Source organism: Pristiophorus japonicus, chromosome 18 (genome assembly GCF_044704955.1).
Source record: "Pristiophorus japonicus isolate sPriJap1 chromosome 18, sPriJap1.hap1, whole genome shotgun sequence".
Lineage (NCBI taxonomy): Eukaryota > Metazoa > Chordata > Chondrichthyes > Pristiophoridae > Pristiophorus > Pristiophorus japonicus.
This window is the reverse complement of record NC_091994.1, coordinates 21,517,977-21,536,082: the sequence shown is the minus strand read 5'-3', so window position 1 is coordinate 21,536,082 and position 18,106 is coordinate 21,517,977. Positions and strand designations below refer to the sequence as shown.

Here is an 18,106-nt window from a genome sequence, read left to right as displayed (position 1 = left end):
GTAAAGCATGCACTCCCATGTTCCGTCACCAAGGAGCGCATCCCCTGAAGTCTCAATATATATGCCGACCCCTAAGGCCTATTACTCACTCTGGAGTGTCTTAATAAAGACTGAGGTCACTGTTACTTTAACCTCCCTGTGTGCAGTCTCGTCTGTGTTAGGAACACATTAGCCTTTGCACACAAATTGCTTGAATCAGCATTGATGGGCCCGATGATATTTGATTCACCCCCGACGGCGGACTTTGAGCAGTTACAGGTCATACAAATGCGGACGAGTAGGCCCTGCCATGTGCGGCTCTGCGTGCTGAAGATATTATTTTATGCACAGTACTTGCTGGTGAGCTTCGATGCTAGGAAGATATCTGTTTTGAGTTTTCGTCCGTGGACATGCATGCCTGGGCGATCGTGATGGCCCTGCTCAGGTCGAGAGATTCAGCAGCCAGCAGCTTTTAAAGGATGACCTCGTGGCCAATGCCAAACACGAAAAAGTCCCGCAGCATTTCCTCCAACGCAGCTCCGTAGTTGCACGGCCCAGCGAGATGTCTTAGGTCGGCGACAAATTCCGCCACGTCCTGGCCCTCGGAGCGATTGTGTGTATAGAATCGATACCTCGCCATGATGATGCTTTCCTTCGGTTTAAAGTGGTTCCGAACCAGCGTACATAATTCATAGTACGTCTTATCCATTGATCGAGTCGGTGAAAGTAAACTCTTGATAAGGCCTTAAATATTTGACCCACGAATGGTGAGGAGAACTGTCCTGCGCTTAATTGCATTATCGGTTTCTTCCAATCCGCTGGCTACGAAGTACTGGTTGATCAGTGAAATGCTCCCAGTCTTCCCTTTCCACAAACCTCTCCAAAATTCCAACAGACATGGTTGCGTGAAAGTTCGTATTTTTAACTCGTCGGCAATTGTTAAGTATCGAATAACCACGAGGCTAAGTACGGTGAGCTAGTTCAGGCATGACCTTACTCCAGTTTACTTACTCTCAAAGTGAGGATTCAACATGGCTGCCAACATTATATACACGGCTTGCACGTGTCTGTCAGTGACCATTAGAACTCCGACAGTCGCGCCCTCCGGTGGCAGGTAAAACCCAGTTAACATACATAACAGTAATCATGATGATTCTCCAAGTCAGGAGAGTTTTTGACTTGGAGGGTGTAATGTATTTGCTTCATGGGTTCTTTGCTTAAGAATTCAGAGCAACACATTACTATTAAGAACTAGTTGGTTTATTAGCAAAAGGTTCAACAATCACACTACGCCTTACCAGTTCATCCACCAGGCTCACAACCACCTGCCTCATCGTGGATCCCTGAACCCAACTGGCTGGGGTTTTATGGAGTCTTGTGAACATCACGTGACTGGCTAAGCCACTCCAAACTCAACAGCTCTACTGACCTGTGAACATATGCACAGGTGCATACATTACAGAGGGGAACTTGGAGGTGATGATGTTCCAGTGATATTGGCCCCAATATTTATTCGGGCGGGATTTCTAAGCGGGGGCAGGAGTTCTGGTCGGGAAACCCAGAAGTTCGGATTTCTCCAAACGTTGTGGAATATTGACTCCATAGCACGCGTGCTTTTTTTGTGAACAGGATCCCCGCCCGGAGGCCAGCCTGATTGGCCCTCTGTCAGGCGGGAAATGCAGCAACAGAGGCCGCAGCCCAGGAGCAGGTAAGTTTGTGCTGCTGGGGTAGAGAATGTGAGGGAGGTGGGGGGTGGTTTGTACAGAGCAGCTTGTAGGATCAGGGGGTGATTTCAGGGGGTTGAAAATAGATCCGGGGCAGAGATGAGAGTTGGTGATCGCAGAGGGGTCCCGATCGTGTGTGGAAGGAGAAGGGGTCCGATTGTGGGGAGGGTGATCGGTGATATCTTTGGATGGGGTGGGGGGGATATCCGATCATGGGTGGGGTCAGTGATTGCGGGGGGCTATCCTATCGTTGGGTGGGGGGTTAGTGGTAACATAAGGGGGTCCAATCGTGGGGGGATGGGCATTCACTGCTGGAGTCCGATTGGGGGGGAGGAAAGCAGGTTAACTTGTGGGACTGGGGGGGTAGTGCGGGGAGAGATGCATTCCTGCTCTCCTGGCTCACAAGCTGTGCTGGAAAGGCACTTACCTCTTCCACGCAGCAGTCCTTGTCTCCCTTTAGCTACTGGGTTAAATTTAAAATGGAGTTAAAATCTGAGGCACGTAGCCTCCTCATTATAATATTCAAATGACCAACCCACCTCCTGGGAGCAGGTTGGTTGCCTGTCTCCCATCCCAACTCCGTTAAAACCGAAAGTGGACGGATACGAGGCCGTTTGGGTTCGGGACTGAAATTCACATTTTTTTGACATCTCAGTTGACCCAAACCCACCCGTTTCTGGGGGTTAAAATCCACCTCATTGTTGCCCTTGAAGATCCGTGCTTTCTCCGTCACTGCTGCTTTGTGGCAAGTACACAGTGGTAAAATGTGGGTCAGTGAATCTTTGCTGACTTTACCTCACTCTTTGTGGACTTGGCTGAGATCGACAACTCAACATCTGGGGAAAGCAAAGTGCGAATATCATCCAAGAACAGAATTTAACCCTCTTTCTTTCAATATGTAGCACAAAGAAAACGGACAGAATCACTGAGTTTCCTCCCAACTCAAATGTAACAGCTAATAAACTTGTTCTTTCACATTTCAGCTCATGCTTCAGAGATTTTGCCCCTCATCCTTGGATGAGAATTTAAGATGTGGTCAGAGTGATGTATTCATCTGCAACTTCTCATCCTACCCCAAATAAGAACATAAGAAATAGGAGCAGGAGTAGGCCAGTTGACCCCTCGAGCCTGCTCCGCCATTTAATAAGATCATGGCTGATCTGATCATGGGCTCAGCTCCACTTCCCTGCCCGCTCCCCGTAACCCTTTATCCCCTTATCACTCAAAAATCTCCACCTTAAATATATTCAATGACCCAGCCTCCACAGCTATCTGGGGCAGAGAATTCCATAGATTTACAACCCTCTGAGAGAAGAAATTCCTCCTCATCTCAGTTTTAACTGGGCAGCCCCTTATTCTGAGACTATGTCCCCTAGTTTTAGTTTCCCCTATGAGTGGAAATATCCTCTCTGCATCCACCTTGTCGAGCTCCCTCATTATCTTATATGTTTCGATGATCACCTCTCATTCTTCTGAACTCCAATGAGTATAGGCCCAACCTACTCAACCTATCTTCATAAATCAACATCTTCATCTCCGGAATCAACCTAATGAACTTGCTCTGAACAGCTTCCAATGCAAGTATATCCTTCCTTAAATATGGAGACCAAAACTGCATGCAGTACTCTAGCTGTGGCCTCACCAATACCCTGTATAGTTGTAGCAGGACTTCTCTGCTTTTATACTCTACCCCCCTTGCAATAAAGGCCAACATTCCATTTGCCTTCCTGATTACTTGCTGTACCTGCATATTAACTTTTTGTGTTTCATGCACAAGGAGCCCCCAGGAACTCCCTCTGTACTGCAGCACTTTGCAATTTTTCTCTATTTAAATTATAATTTGCTTTTCTATTTTTTCTGCTGAAGTGGATAACCTCACATTTTTTCACATTATACTCCATCTACCAAATTTTTGCGCACTCATTTAGCCTGTCTATCTACCAACGATGTCTCCGCAAGATCCTACAAATCCTCTGGGAGGACAGGCGCACCAACATCAGCGTCCTCATCCAGGCCACCATCCCCAGCATTGAAGCACTAACCACACAGGATCAGCTCCGCTGGGCAGGCCACATAGTTTGCATGCCAGACACGAGACTCCCAAAGCATGTGCTCTACTCGGAGCTCCTTCCCGGCAAACGAGCCAAAGGTGGGCAGCGGAAACGCTACAAGGACACCCTCAAAGCCTCCATGATAAAGTGCGACATCCTCATTGACACCTGGGAGTCCCTGGCCCAGGACCACCGTAAGTGGAGGAAGTGCATCCGAGAGGGTGCTGAGCACCTCGAGTCTCAACGCAGCATGCAGAAATCAAGCGCAGGCAGCGGAAAGAGCCACCCACCCCTTCCCTCAACGACTATCTGTCCCACCTGCGACAGAGTCTGTGGCTCTCGTATTGGACTGTTCAGCCACCAAAGAACTCACCAGGAGTGGAAGCAAGTCTTGCTCGATTCCGAAGGACAGCCTATGATGATGACTATATTCCTTTGCAGATTTCTTGTGTCCTCCTCACAACTTGCTCTCCCACCCATCCTTGTATCCTCAGCAAATTTGGCTACATTATACTCGGTCCCTTCATCCAAGTCATTAATATAGATTGTAAATAGTTGGATCTCCAGCACTGATCCCTGTCGCACACCACTAGTTACTGTTTGCCCAGAAAATTACCCATTTATCCTGACTCTCTGTTTTCTGTTAGTTAGCCAATCCTCTATCCATGCTAATATATTACCCCCAACTCAGTGAACTTTTATCTTGTGCAGTAATCTTTTATGTGGCACCTTATCGAATGCCTTCTGGAAATCCAAATACACCACATCCACTGGTACCCCCTTATCCGCCCTGCTCGTTACATCCTCAAAGGACTCCAGCAAATTTGTCAAACATGATTTCCCTTTAATAAAGCCATGTTGACTCTGCTTGATTGAATCATGCTTTTCCTAATGTCCTGCTACTGCTTCCTTAATAATGGACTCCAGTATTTTCCCAAGACAGATGTTAGGCTAACTGATCTATAGTTTCCTGCTTTCTGTCTACCTCCTTTTTTAAATAGAGGCGCTACATTTGCGGTTTTCCAATCCACTGGGACCTCCCCAGAACCCAGGGAATTTTGTTAGATTACAACCAATGCATCCACTATCTCTGCAGCCACTTCTTTTAAGAGGCTAGGATACAAGCCATCAGGTCCAGGGGACTTGTCCACTTTTAGTCCCATTATTTTACCAAGTACTACTTCTTTAATGATAGTGATTGTATTAAGTTCCTCTCTCTCTATAGCCCCTTGATTATCCACTATTGGGATGTTATTAGTGTCTTCTTCCATGAAGACCAATACAAAATATTTGTTCAAAGGGTGTAAGATCTAATTGAGTTGCAGAGACTAACACAACACTCACTGTTCGTGGCAAGAAGATGCATGTACTCTCTATAGCAAAATCCTTTATCTCCCACCAAAAAGATGTGGATTAGATACCTGGGGGACATATGCCAGTCAGAGAATGCGGTGTATGGCCTCTGCCGAGAACTAGGAAAATACTCCCTTCCCGAATACTTAGGTAATAGATCCCCTATCACAAACCCTTAATAGATGTCTACAGGTGGAGAAATGTGTTCTTGCCCATGAATGCACATAGCACTATTGCTCCCCAGATTTACCCAACCAAAAGACTTTCCTGTAGGCCCCTGTGCAGCCCTGTCCAATGTGATGCCCCCAATTTATGTTTGCTTCAACCTAAATTACTGTACAAATATGCACAACTAAGCTGTCAATGCTGTGTTGAGAATATACACCACTGCTACATCAGTGTGAAATTTAGTGTATGACTTTTTTCTCTAAGAATTTTAAATTTAGAAATGTATTATATCTGTACCATTAATTGTTAACTGCTTGGCAGTTTTCTCGTTTACACTTACAATGTTTGGGCTCTTGGAAAAAAACTAGCTCTGTCACATTCATGAGGGACCTCCTGTAGTGCATCGGTGCAGGATCCAGATTAGATATTTATTGGAAATGTACCTCATGCAGACAAGTCACAATTTGGCTTAGACCCAAGCTCAGACATTGAATCCAGTCGGGGCTAATAATTAAAGTAACTGTGACCATGCAACAAATTAAGACTTTGGCTTCAAATGTACGGTTCAATTCTTAAAGAAGAAACGAAACAACATTTATGCTTCTTTTAGACGAGAGGTGAAAAGTAGTCTGAAATGCCACAGTCTGAAAAGTCACAGGTAGGTCCACTATGTAGTTCAAGAGCTCAGCAGGCGGGCGAGCTTGTGGCAGCCATGTTTTTTTTCCAGTTGCCGTCACTGATGTTGGTGACATCCTCCATCACGCTGGTATCATCATTGCTTAAATGTATAAAAATATTCTGAAAGTATGGTATCACTCCACAGCATGAATTTATATTTTCACACATTAGGGTGGTTCCATGTTGTCACATCTTTCATGACATAAAACGCTCCAGCCATATAGAACGAACTACCTTGTGGATTGGTATAACGATGGTTACGGCCATGGAAGGAGAGTTCATGTTGTGGCCTGTTAGACTGCTAATGTCTATGGATCCTTCCACTCGAGTCATAGAGTCATTATGGCACAGAAGAAGGCCATTCGACCCATCGAGTCCATGCAGGTTCTCTGTAGAACAATCCAGTCAATCCCATTCCCCCGCGCCATCCCCGTAGCACTGCAAGTTTATTTCCCTCAAATGCCTATCCCAATTTCCTTTTGAAATTATTAATCGTCTCCGCTTCCACCATCCTCATAGGCAGCGAGTTCCAGGTCATTAGCACTCACTGCGTAAAAATGTTCTTCCTCACATGCCCCCTGTATCTCTTGCCAAAACCTTAAACCTAAGTCCCCTAGTCTTTGTACCATCATCATCATAGGCAGTCCTTCGAAATCGAGGAAGACTTGCTTCCACTCTAAAAGTGAGTTCTTAGGTGACTGAACAGTCCAATACGGGAATTACAGTCTCTGTCACAGGTGGGACAGTCGTTGTAGGAAAGGGTGGGTGGGGAGCCTGGTTTGCCACATGTTCCTTGCACTGTCTGTGCTTGATTTCTGCATGCTCTCGGTGACGAGACTCGAAGTGCTCAGCGCCCTCCCGGATGCACTTCCTCCACTTAGGGCGGTCTTTGGCCAGGGACTCCCAGGTGTCGGTGGGGATGTTGCATTTTATCAAGCATTGAATCACTGCCATCCTTATACCATCAGCTAATGGGAACAGCTTTTCTTTGTTTACCTTATCTAAACCGGTCATAATCTTGTAACTACTTCACATTGTACTTCAAGGGAAACATAGAAACATAGAAACATAGAAAATAGGTGCAGGAGTAGGCCATTCGGCCCTTCTAGCCTGCACCGCCATTCAATGAGTTCATGGCTGAACATGCAACTTCAGTACCCCCTTCCTGCTTTCTCGCCATACCCCTTGATCCCCCTAGTAGTAAGGACCTCATCTAACTCCTTTTTGAATATATTTAGTGAAGAATGTGAAGAAGATATGAAAGCAAAAATTAACCATTTTTATTTGAGGAGTTTATTGTGTCCACAGATGTATTCTGATTACTTTACAATAATGAATTGCATTGAACATCTTCTATTTTAGCTCGCCAACAACCCCACCACATGACTGCTGAAAGAGAGGATATGCACGATGCCTGTTTCTAGGCTTCTACGAGTGCTGCTTTGTATCTGGTCACTAGAAGGTCCTTTATTGCACTGCAGGGTAATTTGTAAACTCTGAGAAGTATCTTTCCTGTGATCTTCATTTAAAAAAAGACTTTTCATTCTCTGATTTTGTAAAGGGCCTGGACCGGGAAGATATGGATTACCCCCAGCAATTGGTTTTGTGGGCCATGATTATACCAAACACACTAATCCTGCTTACACTTTTGGAAAAAAACACAGCAGTGCATGTAAGTGATTATAATTCAAATAATAAAGCAACTGTCTGTTTCATCATAGTGTGAGAAAGCAAAGAATTTTAAACATATTCAGTCAAAAATGTAGCATTAAGAGGGCTATATAATTTACACATTGCTTTGGATGTCACGGAGCGGATGCAGGACATTCTGAAAAGGGAGGGAGAACAGTCAGTTGTCGTGGTGCGCATTGGTACCAACGACATAGGTAATAAAAGGGATGAGGCCCTACGAGACGAATTTAAGGAGCTAGGAGCTAAATTAAAAAGTAGGACCTCAAAAGTAGTAATCTCGGGATTGCTACCAGTGCCATGTGCTAGTCAGAGTAGGAATCACAGGATAGCGCAGATGAATACGTGGCTTGAGCAGTGGCGCAGCAGGGAGGGATTCAAATTCCTGGGGCATTGGAACCGGTTCTGGGGGAGGTAGGACCAGTACAAACCGGACGGTCTGCACCTAGGCAGGACCGGAACCAATGTCCTAGGGGGAGTGTTTGCTAGTGCTGTTGGGGAGGAGTTAAACTAATATGGCAGGGGGATGGGAACCAATGCAGGGAGACAGAGGGAAACAAAATGGAGACAGAAGCAAAAGACAGAAAGGAGGTGAGTAAAAGTGGAGGGCAGAGAAACCCAAGGCAAAAAACAAAAAGGGCCACTGTACAGCAAAATTCTAAAGGGTCAAAGTGTAATAGAAAGGCAAGCCTGAAAGCTCGGTGCCTCAATGCAAGGAGTATTCAGAACCCAGGAGAGGGCTCTGAGCTAGTTAGAGTGGGTGAGAGTGCAGATCAACAGGACCCCAAGAAAGAATGCAAAAGGCAGGAGGCAACAGAGCAGAGTAGCACTGGGGTAAGTGTAAACCACAAGGTGATAGGAAGGGACAATATGTATGAATATAAAGGGGCTGCAGGAGGGGTCAAAACTAAAAATCATGGTTTAAAAACTAGTATTAAAACACTACCTAAACGCACGCAGCATTCGAAATAAAGTAAATGAGTTGACGGCACAAATCATTACAAATGGGTATGATTTGGTGGCCATTACAGAAACGTGGTTGCAGGGTGGCCAAGACTGGGAATTAAACATACAGGGGTATCTGACAATTCGGAAAGATAAACAAGAAGGGAAAGGAGGTGGGGTAGCTCTGTTAATAAAAGATGATATCAGGGCAGGTGTGAGAGATGATATTGGCTCGAATGAACAAAATGTTGAATCATTGTGGGTGGAGATTAGAGATAGTAAGGGGAAAAAGTCACTGGTGGGCGTAGTTTATAGGCCCCCAAATAATAACTTCATGGTGGGGCGGACAATAATCAAGGGAATAATGGAGGCATGTGAAAAAGGAACGGCAGTAATCATGGAGGATTTTAACCTACATATCGATTGGTCAAATCAAATCGCACGGGGTAGCCTGGAGGAGGAATTCATAGAATGCATACGGGATTGTTTCTTAGAACAGTATGTTACAGAACCTACAAGGGAGCAAGCTATCTTCGATCTGGTCCTGTGTAATGAGACAGGAATAATAAACGATCTCCTAGTAAAAGATCTTCTCGGAATGAGTGATCACAGTATGGTTGAATTTGTAATACAGATTGAGGGTGAGGAAGTAGTGTCTCAAACGAGCGTACTATGCTTAAACAAAGGGGACTACAGTGGGATGAGGGCAGAGTTAGCTAAAGTAGACTGGGAACACAGACTAAACGGTGGCACAATTGAGAAACAGTGGAGGACTTTTAAGGAGCTCTTTCATAGTGCTCAACAAAAATATATTCCAGTGAAAAAGAAGGGCGGTAAGAGAAGAGATAACCAGCCGTGGATAACCAAGAAAATAAAGGAGAGTATCAAATTAAAAACCAATGCGTATAAGGTGGCCAAGGTTAGTGGGAAAATAGAAGATTGGGAAAATTTTAAACGACAGCAAAGAATGACTAAGAAAGCAATAAAGAAAGGAAAGATAGATTACAAAAGTAAACTTGCGCAAAACATAAAAACAGTTAGTAAAAGCTTTTACCGATATATAAAATGGAAGAGAGTGACTAAAGTAAATGTTGGTCCCTTACAAGATGAGAAGGGGGATTTAATAATGGGAAATGTGGAAATGGCTGAGACATTAAACAATTATTTTGCTTCGGTCTTCACAGTGGAAGACACAAAAACCATGCCAAAAATTGCTGGTCACGGGAATGTGGGAAGGGAGGACCTTGAGACAATCACTATCACAAGGGAGGTATTGCTGGACAGGCTAATGGGACTCAAGGTAGACAAGTCCCCTGGTCCTGATGAAATGCATCCCAGGGTATTAAAAGAGATGGCGGAAGTTATAGCAGATGCATTCGTTATAGTCTACCAAAATTCTCTGGACTCTGGGGAGGTACCAGCAGATTGGAAAGCAGCTAATATAACGCCTCTGTTTAAAAAAGGGAGCAGACAAAAGGCGGGTAACAATAGGCCGGTTAGTTTAACATCTGTAGTGGGGAAAATGCTTGAAGCTATCATTAAGGAAGAAATAGCGGGACATCTCGATAGGAATAGTGCAATCAAGCAGACTCAACATGGATTCATAAAGGGGAAATCATGTTTAACTAATTTACTGGAATTCTTTGAGGATATAACGAGCATCGTGGATAGAGGTGTACCGATGGGTGTGGTGTATTTAGATTTCCAAAAGGCATTCGATAAGGTGCCACACAAAAGGTTACTGCAGAAGATAAAGGTACGCGGTGTCAGAGGAAATGTATTAGCATGGATCGAGAATTGGCTGGCTAACAGAAAGCAGAGAGTCGGGATAAATGGGTCCTTTTCGGGTTGGAAATCGGTGGTTAGTGGTGTGCCACAGGGATCGGTGCTGGGTCTACAACTGTTTACAATATACATAGATGAACTGGAAGAGGGGACAGAGTGTAGTGTAATAAAATTTGCAGATGACACAAAGATTGGTGGGAAAGTGGGTTGTGTAGAGGACACAGAGAGGCTGCAAAGACATTTAGATAGGTTAAGCGAATGGGCTAAGGTTTGGCAGATGGAATACAATGTCGGAAAATGTGAGGTCATCCACCTTGGAAAAAAAACAGTAAAAGGGAATATTATTTGAATGGGGAGAAATTACAACATGCTGCGGTGCAGAGGGACCTGGGGTTCCTTGTGCATGAATCCCAAAAGTTAGTTTGCAGGTGCAGCAGGTAATCAGGAAGGCGAATGGAATATTGGCCTTCATTGCAAGAGGGATGGAGTACAAAAGCAGGAAGGTCCTGCTGCAACTGTACAGGGTATTGGTGAGGCTGCACCTGGAGTACTGCATGCAGTTTTGGTCACCTTACTTAAGGAAGGATATACTAGCCTTGGAGGGGGTACAGAGACAATTCACTAGGCTGATTCCGGAGATGAGGGGGTTACCTTATGATGATAGAGTAGACTGGGTCTTTACTCGTTGGAGTTCAGAAGGATGAGGGGTGATCTTATAGAAACATTTAAAATAATGAAAGGGATAGACAAGAGGTAGAGAGGTTGTTTCCACTGGTCAGGGAGACTAGAACTAGGGGGCACAGCCTCAAAATACAGGGGAGCCAATTTAAAACCGAGTTGAGAAGGAATTTCTTCTCCCAGAGGGTTGTGAATCTATGGAATTCTCTGCCCAAGGAAGCAGTTGAGGCTAGCTCATTGAATGTATTCAAATCACAGATAGATACATTTTTAACCAATAAGGGAATTAAGGGTTATGGGAAGCGGGCGGGTAAGTGGAGCTGAGTCCATGGCCAGATCAGCCATGATCTTTTGAATTACGGAGCAGGCTCGAGGGGCTAGATGGCCTTCTCCTGTTCCTAATTCTTATGTTCTTATGTTCTTATAAAATGACTACTATTGTAATTCTACCGACAATGTATCAAATGGAAATAAAAATATTTCATTATTTTTTTCTTTAAATTATTGTTTGCGTATATATTATGTGCCAACTGTTACTAGGACAGATGTTCCTCACAAAATTACCGGTGGCATTTTCTAAGAGCACAAAAGGCAGAAACAGGGCAATAATCCTGCTACCCTCCCAGGGCTGCCATTTTGCCAATTGGCTGTTTGAGTGACTCCAGGTGAATGTCTTCACCCACCCACAGCCTAACTCCATTATCCAGGCAGTGCGTGCAACAGCATTAGAAATTGATAGGCTCATGATCAAATTTGCCACTTGACATGACTGGCTGAGGGTACATAAATGACCAATAAACTTTTTTGGGGGGAAAATAGCACAAACAGCTGCTTTAAAATATTTGAACGTAGTCAAGGTTGAAACATTTTTTAGTATTTTGAGAGCAAATCAAAGTTCAATGAAATGTTCTTTCTGCTATATTTAATCATAATCTGTTGCTATGCAAATAATATGTTTTGAAACCACCTTTTATCCATTCAAATCTTTTGCAATCACTGCAATCTTTTGAAAAACATGTACATATACATGCGACTCTGTAAATTATTGTATATAGTCTAAATGCTTAATGTGTGCCTGTAATGCCTTGTTCCATTATTTTAAAGGGGGTTTAACCCATTTTGGATACAATAATATGTTATACAAATACATTAAATGATTGCATGCTAATTTTTCACACAATAATTCCTAGGCTATATTTCTGTAAAAGCTTACTGTGCCTGCGGCAGAATTTCCTAGTTTCTATGGAGCCATATAATATTAATGCAGATTTTTTAAGGTAATGGCACTGCCGGTGACAATATTAGCTTTTTAAAAAATTTGTTCTGGGATGTGGGCATCGCTGGCAAGGCCAGCATTTATTGCCCATCCCTAATTGCCCTTAAGGTGGTGGTGAGCCACCTTCTCAATCTGTCTGTGTGGTGAAAGTACTCCCACAGTGCTGTTAGGGAGGGAGTTCCAGGATTTTGACCCAGCGATGATGAAGGAATGGCGATATATTTCCAAGTCAGGATGATGTGTGACTTGGAGGTTAACTTGCAGGTGACGGTGCTCCCACTGCTGCCCTTGTCCTTCTCGGTAGTAGAGGTCGCAGGTTTGGGAGGTGTTGCAGACGAAGCCTTGGCGAGTTGCTGCAGTGCATCTTGTAGATGGTACACACTGCAGCCACGGTGCGTTGGTGGTGGAGGGAGTGAATGTTGAAGGTGGTGGATGGGGTGCCAATCAAGCGGGCTGCTTTGTCCTGGATGGTGTCGAGCTTCTTGAGTGTTGTTGGAGCTGCACTCATCCAGACAAGTGGAGACTGTTCCATCACACTTCTGACTTATGCCTTGTAGATGGTGGAAAAGCTTTGGGGAGTCAGGAGGTGAGACACTCACTGCAGAATACCCAGCTCAATCTCCAAACATATTCTGCAAGCCATAACAAATGTAGAATATGTAAAAGGAAATGAGAGTGTGACCTAGTTTGAATTCAATTTATGTAAGCTGAGAAAAAAACTTTAAAGTAATTCTCTTCTTTCTCCTGTCAGTGTATTACAACAACTGCAGCCCTGGACCTCAGTATTATGTTGATCCAAAGATCACACGATTCGGCAGAAATGGAACACCAGCCTACTCCATATTGGGCAGAGTAAAAGCCTCTGGTGAGAAAAGCTGTAACTAAATAGAGTTTAAATCCCTACAAGGTTTCAAACAAGGACTCCATTAAAGTGTCCGCGTCATTTGGGTTTTAAGGTGCTTTTATTTATATTAATATCTTGGAGCACCGGCTAAGTTAAAGTAAAACAGAAAATGAAGTACAAAATGGTAGAAAAAAAACATACAAACTACATTGGAGTTTTGTACTTGGATAAAGCACATTGCTGGGGCAGTATTGCTGATGGTGAAGTCAGGAGGGGCATCAATACCCTCCCCCTGGCCCCACAAAAATCGCATAAAACCCCTTTTACAAAATGATTTTGAGTGGTGTGTAGCGGTCCCTTTGCCCGTTGGTTAGGCCGCTCAATGCCATGTATCAATGGATGCCCCTTGCATGGTGCATGCTTTGCCCGTTTCTGGAAGAGCCTCTGGACCACCCATTTCAAGACCCCAAGAGCGATGGAGATCTTGACGTTTTCAGAAATGGGGTAGTAAGTGATGTGCCACTATTTTCATTGTTCTACCATCTCATTCCCGCCCAGTGGGAGGATGAAAATCTGCCCCAATGTTTCTCTGATGGGTCAGCGAGTAAATGCACTGCGCCTGGTGTGGGACTAAACCATACAGTCCAAAGAGGCCCCAGGGTTTGCTCGCCAATGTGATCCTGGTCTGTGCTAAGTTAGCTGTGCTGACTAATTTCCACGTTGGTTCTCCTGCTAGCCAGCCGTAACTGGAGAATTGGTGGGAAAGTATGTAAATATCTGTTTGTACCGTTTCCGTCAATCTTCGGCCAAAGTTACAGTGGTCAATCGGGAAACTCCGATGGAAATTCTACCCCTATCTCATCTGGAGCAGCAGCTTGGGTGATTTAATCGGCTGCAGTACCCCTGGTCTAGGCAAGTGAAGAATACACCTAGGATCCCGCTTCTGAGAACACTGTGAAGGATTCTCAGACTGAAAGGCTGTAACCATCGGGAGTTTTATGGGCTCCCACAGACCATACGATGGAGGGAGTTCACCTACACCCACCAGACGCAAGTAGCGCTGTGTGTGGGAACCCAGAATTCAGAGCCCGAGCTCCGACCTCCACTTACCAGGACTGTGTGGAGCATGGTTCGAATCCTGCATCTCCCGTCTCAGAGACAGGATTGCTACCATTACGCCAAAGGCTGCAGATGTTGGGCGTGAACTAAGACCGCCGAATTCCACCTCCGTAACATCACACGTCTCCGCCCTTGCCTCAGCTCATCCACTGCTGATGCCTTTGTTATCTCTAGACTTGACTATTCCAACGCACTCCTGGCTGGCCTCCCACATTCTACCCTATGTAAACTAGAGGTCATCCAAAACTTGGCTGCCCGTGTCCTAACTGGCACCGAGTCCCGTTCACCCATCACCCCCTGTGCGCGCTGACCTACATTGGCTCCCGGTTAAGCAATGCCTCGATTTCAAAATTCTCATCCTTATTTTCAAATCGCTCCAGCGCCACCCCCCACCCCCTCCCTGAGATGTCTGCGCTCCTTTAATTCTGCCCTCCTGAGCATCACTGATTGTAATCGCTCAACGATTGGTGGCCGTGCCTTCTGTTGCCTAGGCCCCAAGCTCTGGAACTCCCTGCCTAAACCTTTCCATCTCTCTACTTCTTTCCTCCTTCAAGGCACTCCTTTAAACATACCTCTTTGATCAAGTTTTTGGTTATCTGTGCTAATTTCTACTTATGCGGCTCGGTGTCAAATTTCTAGCGCCTAATACTCCTGCGAAGTGCCTTGGGGCATTTCACTGCCTTAAAGGTGCTTTATAAATACAAGTTGTTGTTGTTGTTGTTGTTGAGAACAGGAAAGGACTCAGGTCCTTCACAGTCAAGTGCCCAACCCCCCATCTACTGTCTAAATTCATGCACAAAGAATGGTCAATTGATCAAGATACCACAGCAGTGAGAGCACTTGTGGAGCCTTCTCCTAACAAGAGTCAGAGGAGAAAATTATAGAAAAAAAACTGAATAAGGAAGGAAAAATGTCTAAAAAATCTAAAATAGAGTATTTGCTTTTAAAGTGTTACGACTTGTTCCCTGGTTAATACTGATTTTTTGGATTACTTAGCTGTTTCGCGGATACCGGGTACACCAGGACCAGGCGCATATAATCCGGAGAGTGCACCTCACCTCAATGAGCACAGATCACCAGCGTATTCCATGGGATGCCGAACTAGATATCGCAAGTTGGATGCCGTTCCTGCTCCTAATAGCTATACCCTTCCGTCCCTAATGGGATCCAAAGTTCCGACCAAGCCTTCCAGTGCTAGTTTCTCAGTTACTGGGAGGACGAAGAGAGATGATCTGCCCAAAACCCCAGGGCCCGGCAGGTACAATCGCACCGACCCCAATGTCTACCTGCAGAAACTCCCGGCCTACTCAATGCTGGGTCGGTATGATTTGCCCACCTATTACACTCAGAAGCCGGGGCCTGGAGCACATAGCCCTGAAAAAGTGACCATCAATAAGCCAAGTGTCCCAGCATTCTCTCTGGGAATGAGGCATTCAGAGTTCGTCACTCCGCTTATCATTGATATTTCAGATTGAGGTCAATCGCGGTAACTAATGTCTAGAATTTTGGTCAATAGCAGCTTAACTCTATCTTGAAATCTTTGTGAATCTTAAAATAGAAATTCTGTACCTTACAAAGCCAGTATCTAACTTTTATATTGTTTTAGTATATTTTTATTGATTCCTTTTAATAGATTTAACCAGGGTAGCGCACATCAGTCTTCTCGTTTATATTAGTAACCTGGAGTCATTACATTGAATGGAAAGGCATTGATTAAATGGTACAGTGATCAGGGCTATAATTAATCTCTACTGTGCGAAAAGTACAGCACAAATAGTGGATATTGACTTTAAAATCGATCAAACCAGAAATTCATTATGTAATACCAAAGATGGTAAGTGATTACATAATTGTCTCAATCGTTACAAGATTGTTTCTGAAGAAGTTAAAATTACTCTTTTCTCTACCAGAAAATGTGTAACTGGTTAAGGAACAACTAGCATTTTCTTCCTTACTTCATAAATATTTTGTAACTCTTTAGAGCAATGCTTACTCAGTATTTTTTTTCTTTATAAAATGATTCTGTTACTTCATGTATATCTTTTTAAATTCATTGTCCTTCCCATCAGTGTATCCTGAAGATGGCAAATAATGCTCAAGCACAACTCTACCAGCATTGATGACCATTTAGCACCTCCCCAATACCCATTCTCCACACACGAGTCCCATTGGACTGTTTTCCACGGAATTCACTAAAAGCCAACTTCCAACAGGACCATCAAACAAAGGTCAGAAGCGGTTAGTCAACTTTCCCCCATTGGAGGTCGGTTACTTAACATTGGCTAACTCGGCGAGTAAGGAATTGAAGCAGAGACCTTCTTTATGGGAATGGATTAGCAAAAGTCAGAAATCTAACATGGAACCTTCCTTGAGATCCAAGCTATCAGTACCATACCACATGTTGCATTGATTCTCTGAACCATCGGAAGAGATATTGTTTGGATTAGTGCAAATTTGAACAGTACAGTTCAGGCTAATGTTAAGATCAAAATCATTCACCAACTATTTTGGAACACTAGTCTCACAAGGTTATTAGACTGCCATTAATAAATGCTGTCAATTGGCAATGGATGCTTATTTCCTTATTGCTCCCTGGTTCTGTTTCTTCTATATTTTTCCTGTACCCATTGATACAGATTTGATACCAGTCCATGTTTTATCTACAATACAGAAACATTGGCTGACCACTAACTATCCTAAATCTTGCAAACCATTCTACGTCCTTTTTCTTCAAATAGTACATAAACATATAACTTCCAGTGAAGGACAGATCACAGAAAACTATAAAAAGGGGACACAAAACTCAGAGTCTGGAGAACAGTAGTAAATTACATGGATGCATATGGTGCTAGCTTTTATTTGAAACGGGTGTCGAGAATCTATTTCCTATATTACAACAGTGACTACACTCCAAAAACAAGTACTTCATTGACTGTAAAGCATTTTGATACGTCTGGTGGTCGTGAAAGGCACTATATAAATGCAAGTCTTGCTTTCTTTCTTTATCTAAAAACATTCTTAGGGTGCATGATAGTAACCAACCAGACAATGATTATTGGGTACCAATAAATTACTAACTGGTAAAGTTACCATATTTACACCAGTTAATCAATACAGTGATTCCCGAAGCAAAAGGTCCTTAGAATGGGTTGCACGATTTAGGATAGTAAGTAGTCAGCCTCAAACAATAGGGGCATTTTAGTAGCTTTAATTCAGTGTTACTTTATTTGAGAGTCTAGAGTTAAGAGTCAATAACAGTTAAAGTAGGCTAATATATACGATAGGGTTATGTGTCTGCTCCATACATGCTGGTACTGCACCCTGGCTGATAGTACAGAGATCCCCCTGTGGCTGCCTGAAATGAATCTGTGCCATGAAAGTTGAGTGCAATTGTCACCTTTATAGTCACAGATCATCATCATCATCATTGGCGGTCCCTCGAACGAGGATGATTTGCTTTCACATGAGTCCACAGATGTTTCAATGAAGGACCCGATGTTCCAGTCTTGAACTCCAATTGAGGGGGTGGAAGATGCCTGTGCGTGAATTTTTTTTAACGTGTGGTGACCGTTGCACATCAGCCACCACACGGGCTTGACAGAGCTAGGCTTTTATCCAGTGGCAAAGGTTGAACCAGGACGACTGCAGACCTGTTCTGCTGCACGGACCTAGTGCGCACACATATTGCAGTGTGGGCTGGCCCATGCTGCCCCTGGGTGCTCGGCTCTTCTGGGCCCCGTACCCTCATTCGCTGCTCCTCCGCCACAAGAACACTCGCCACACCTCCGCCACGATCTCCCGCCGCACCTCCACACCA

The 18,106-nt window shown here is 44.2% G+C and overlaps 1 protein-coding gene across 1 annotated transcript; it reads left to right on the top strand.

Annotated features, from left to right (window-relative positions):
- The first annotated feature begins 213 nt into the window (after window positions 1-213).
- On the top strand, window positions 214-15,764 carry cimap1d (CIMAP1 family member D). The gene is made up of 5 exons (XM_070861087.1): window positions 214-339; window positions 1,609-1,687; window positions 7,515-7,625; window positions 13,078-13,191; window positions 15,286-15,764. Exons 1-5 carry the CDS (start codon window positions 214-216, stop codon window positions 15,762-15,764), a joined length of 909 nt encoding a protein of 302 aa, XP_070717188.1.
- Window positions 15,765-18,106: the final 2,342 nt, after the last annotated feature.

Bases quoted from the DNA above. Each gene is read 5' to 3' on its own strand.
- cimap1d (XM_070861087.1), top strand. From the start codon at position 214: ATGATATTTGATTCACCCCCGACGGCGGACTTTGAGCAGTTACAGGTC. The intron at 340-1,608 runs GTGAGCTTCGAT...TTTTGTGAACAG, and splicing joins TTTATGCACAGTACTTGCTG to GATCCCCGCCCGGAGGCCAG. The intron at 7,626-13,077 runs GTAAGTGATTAT...TTCTCCTGTCAG, and splicing joins AAAAAAACACAGCAGTGCAT to TGTATTACAACAACTGCAGC.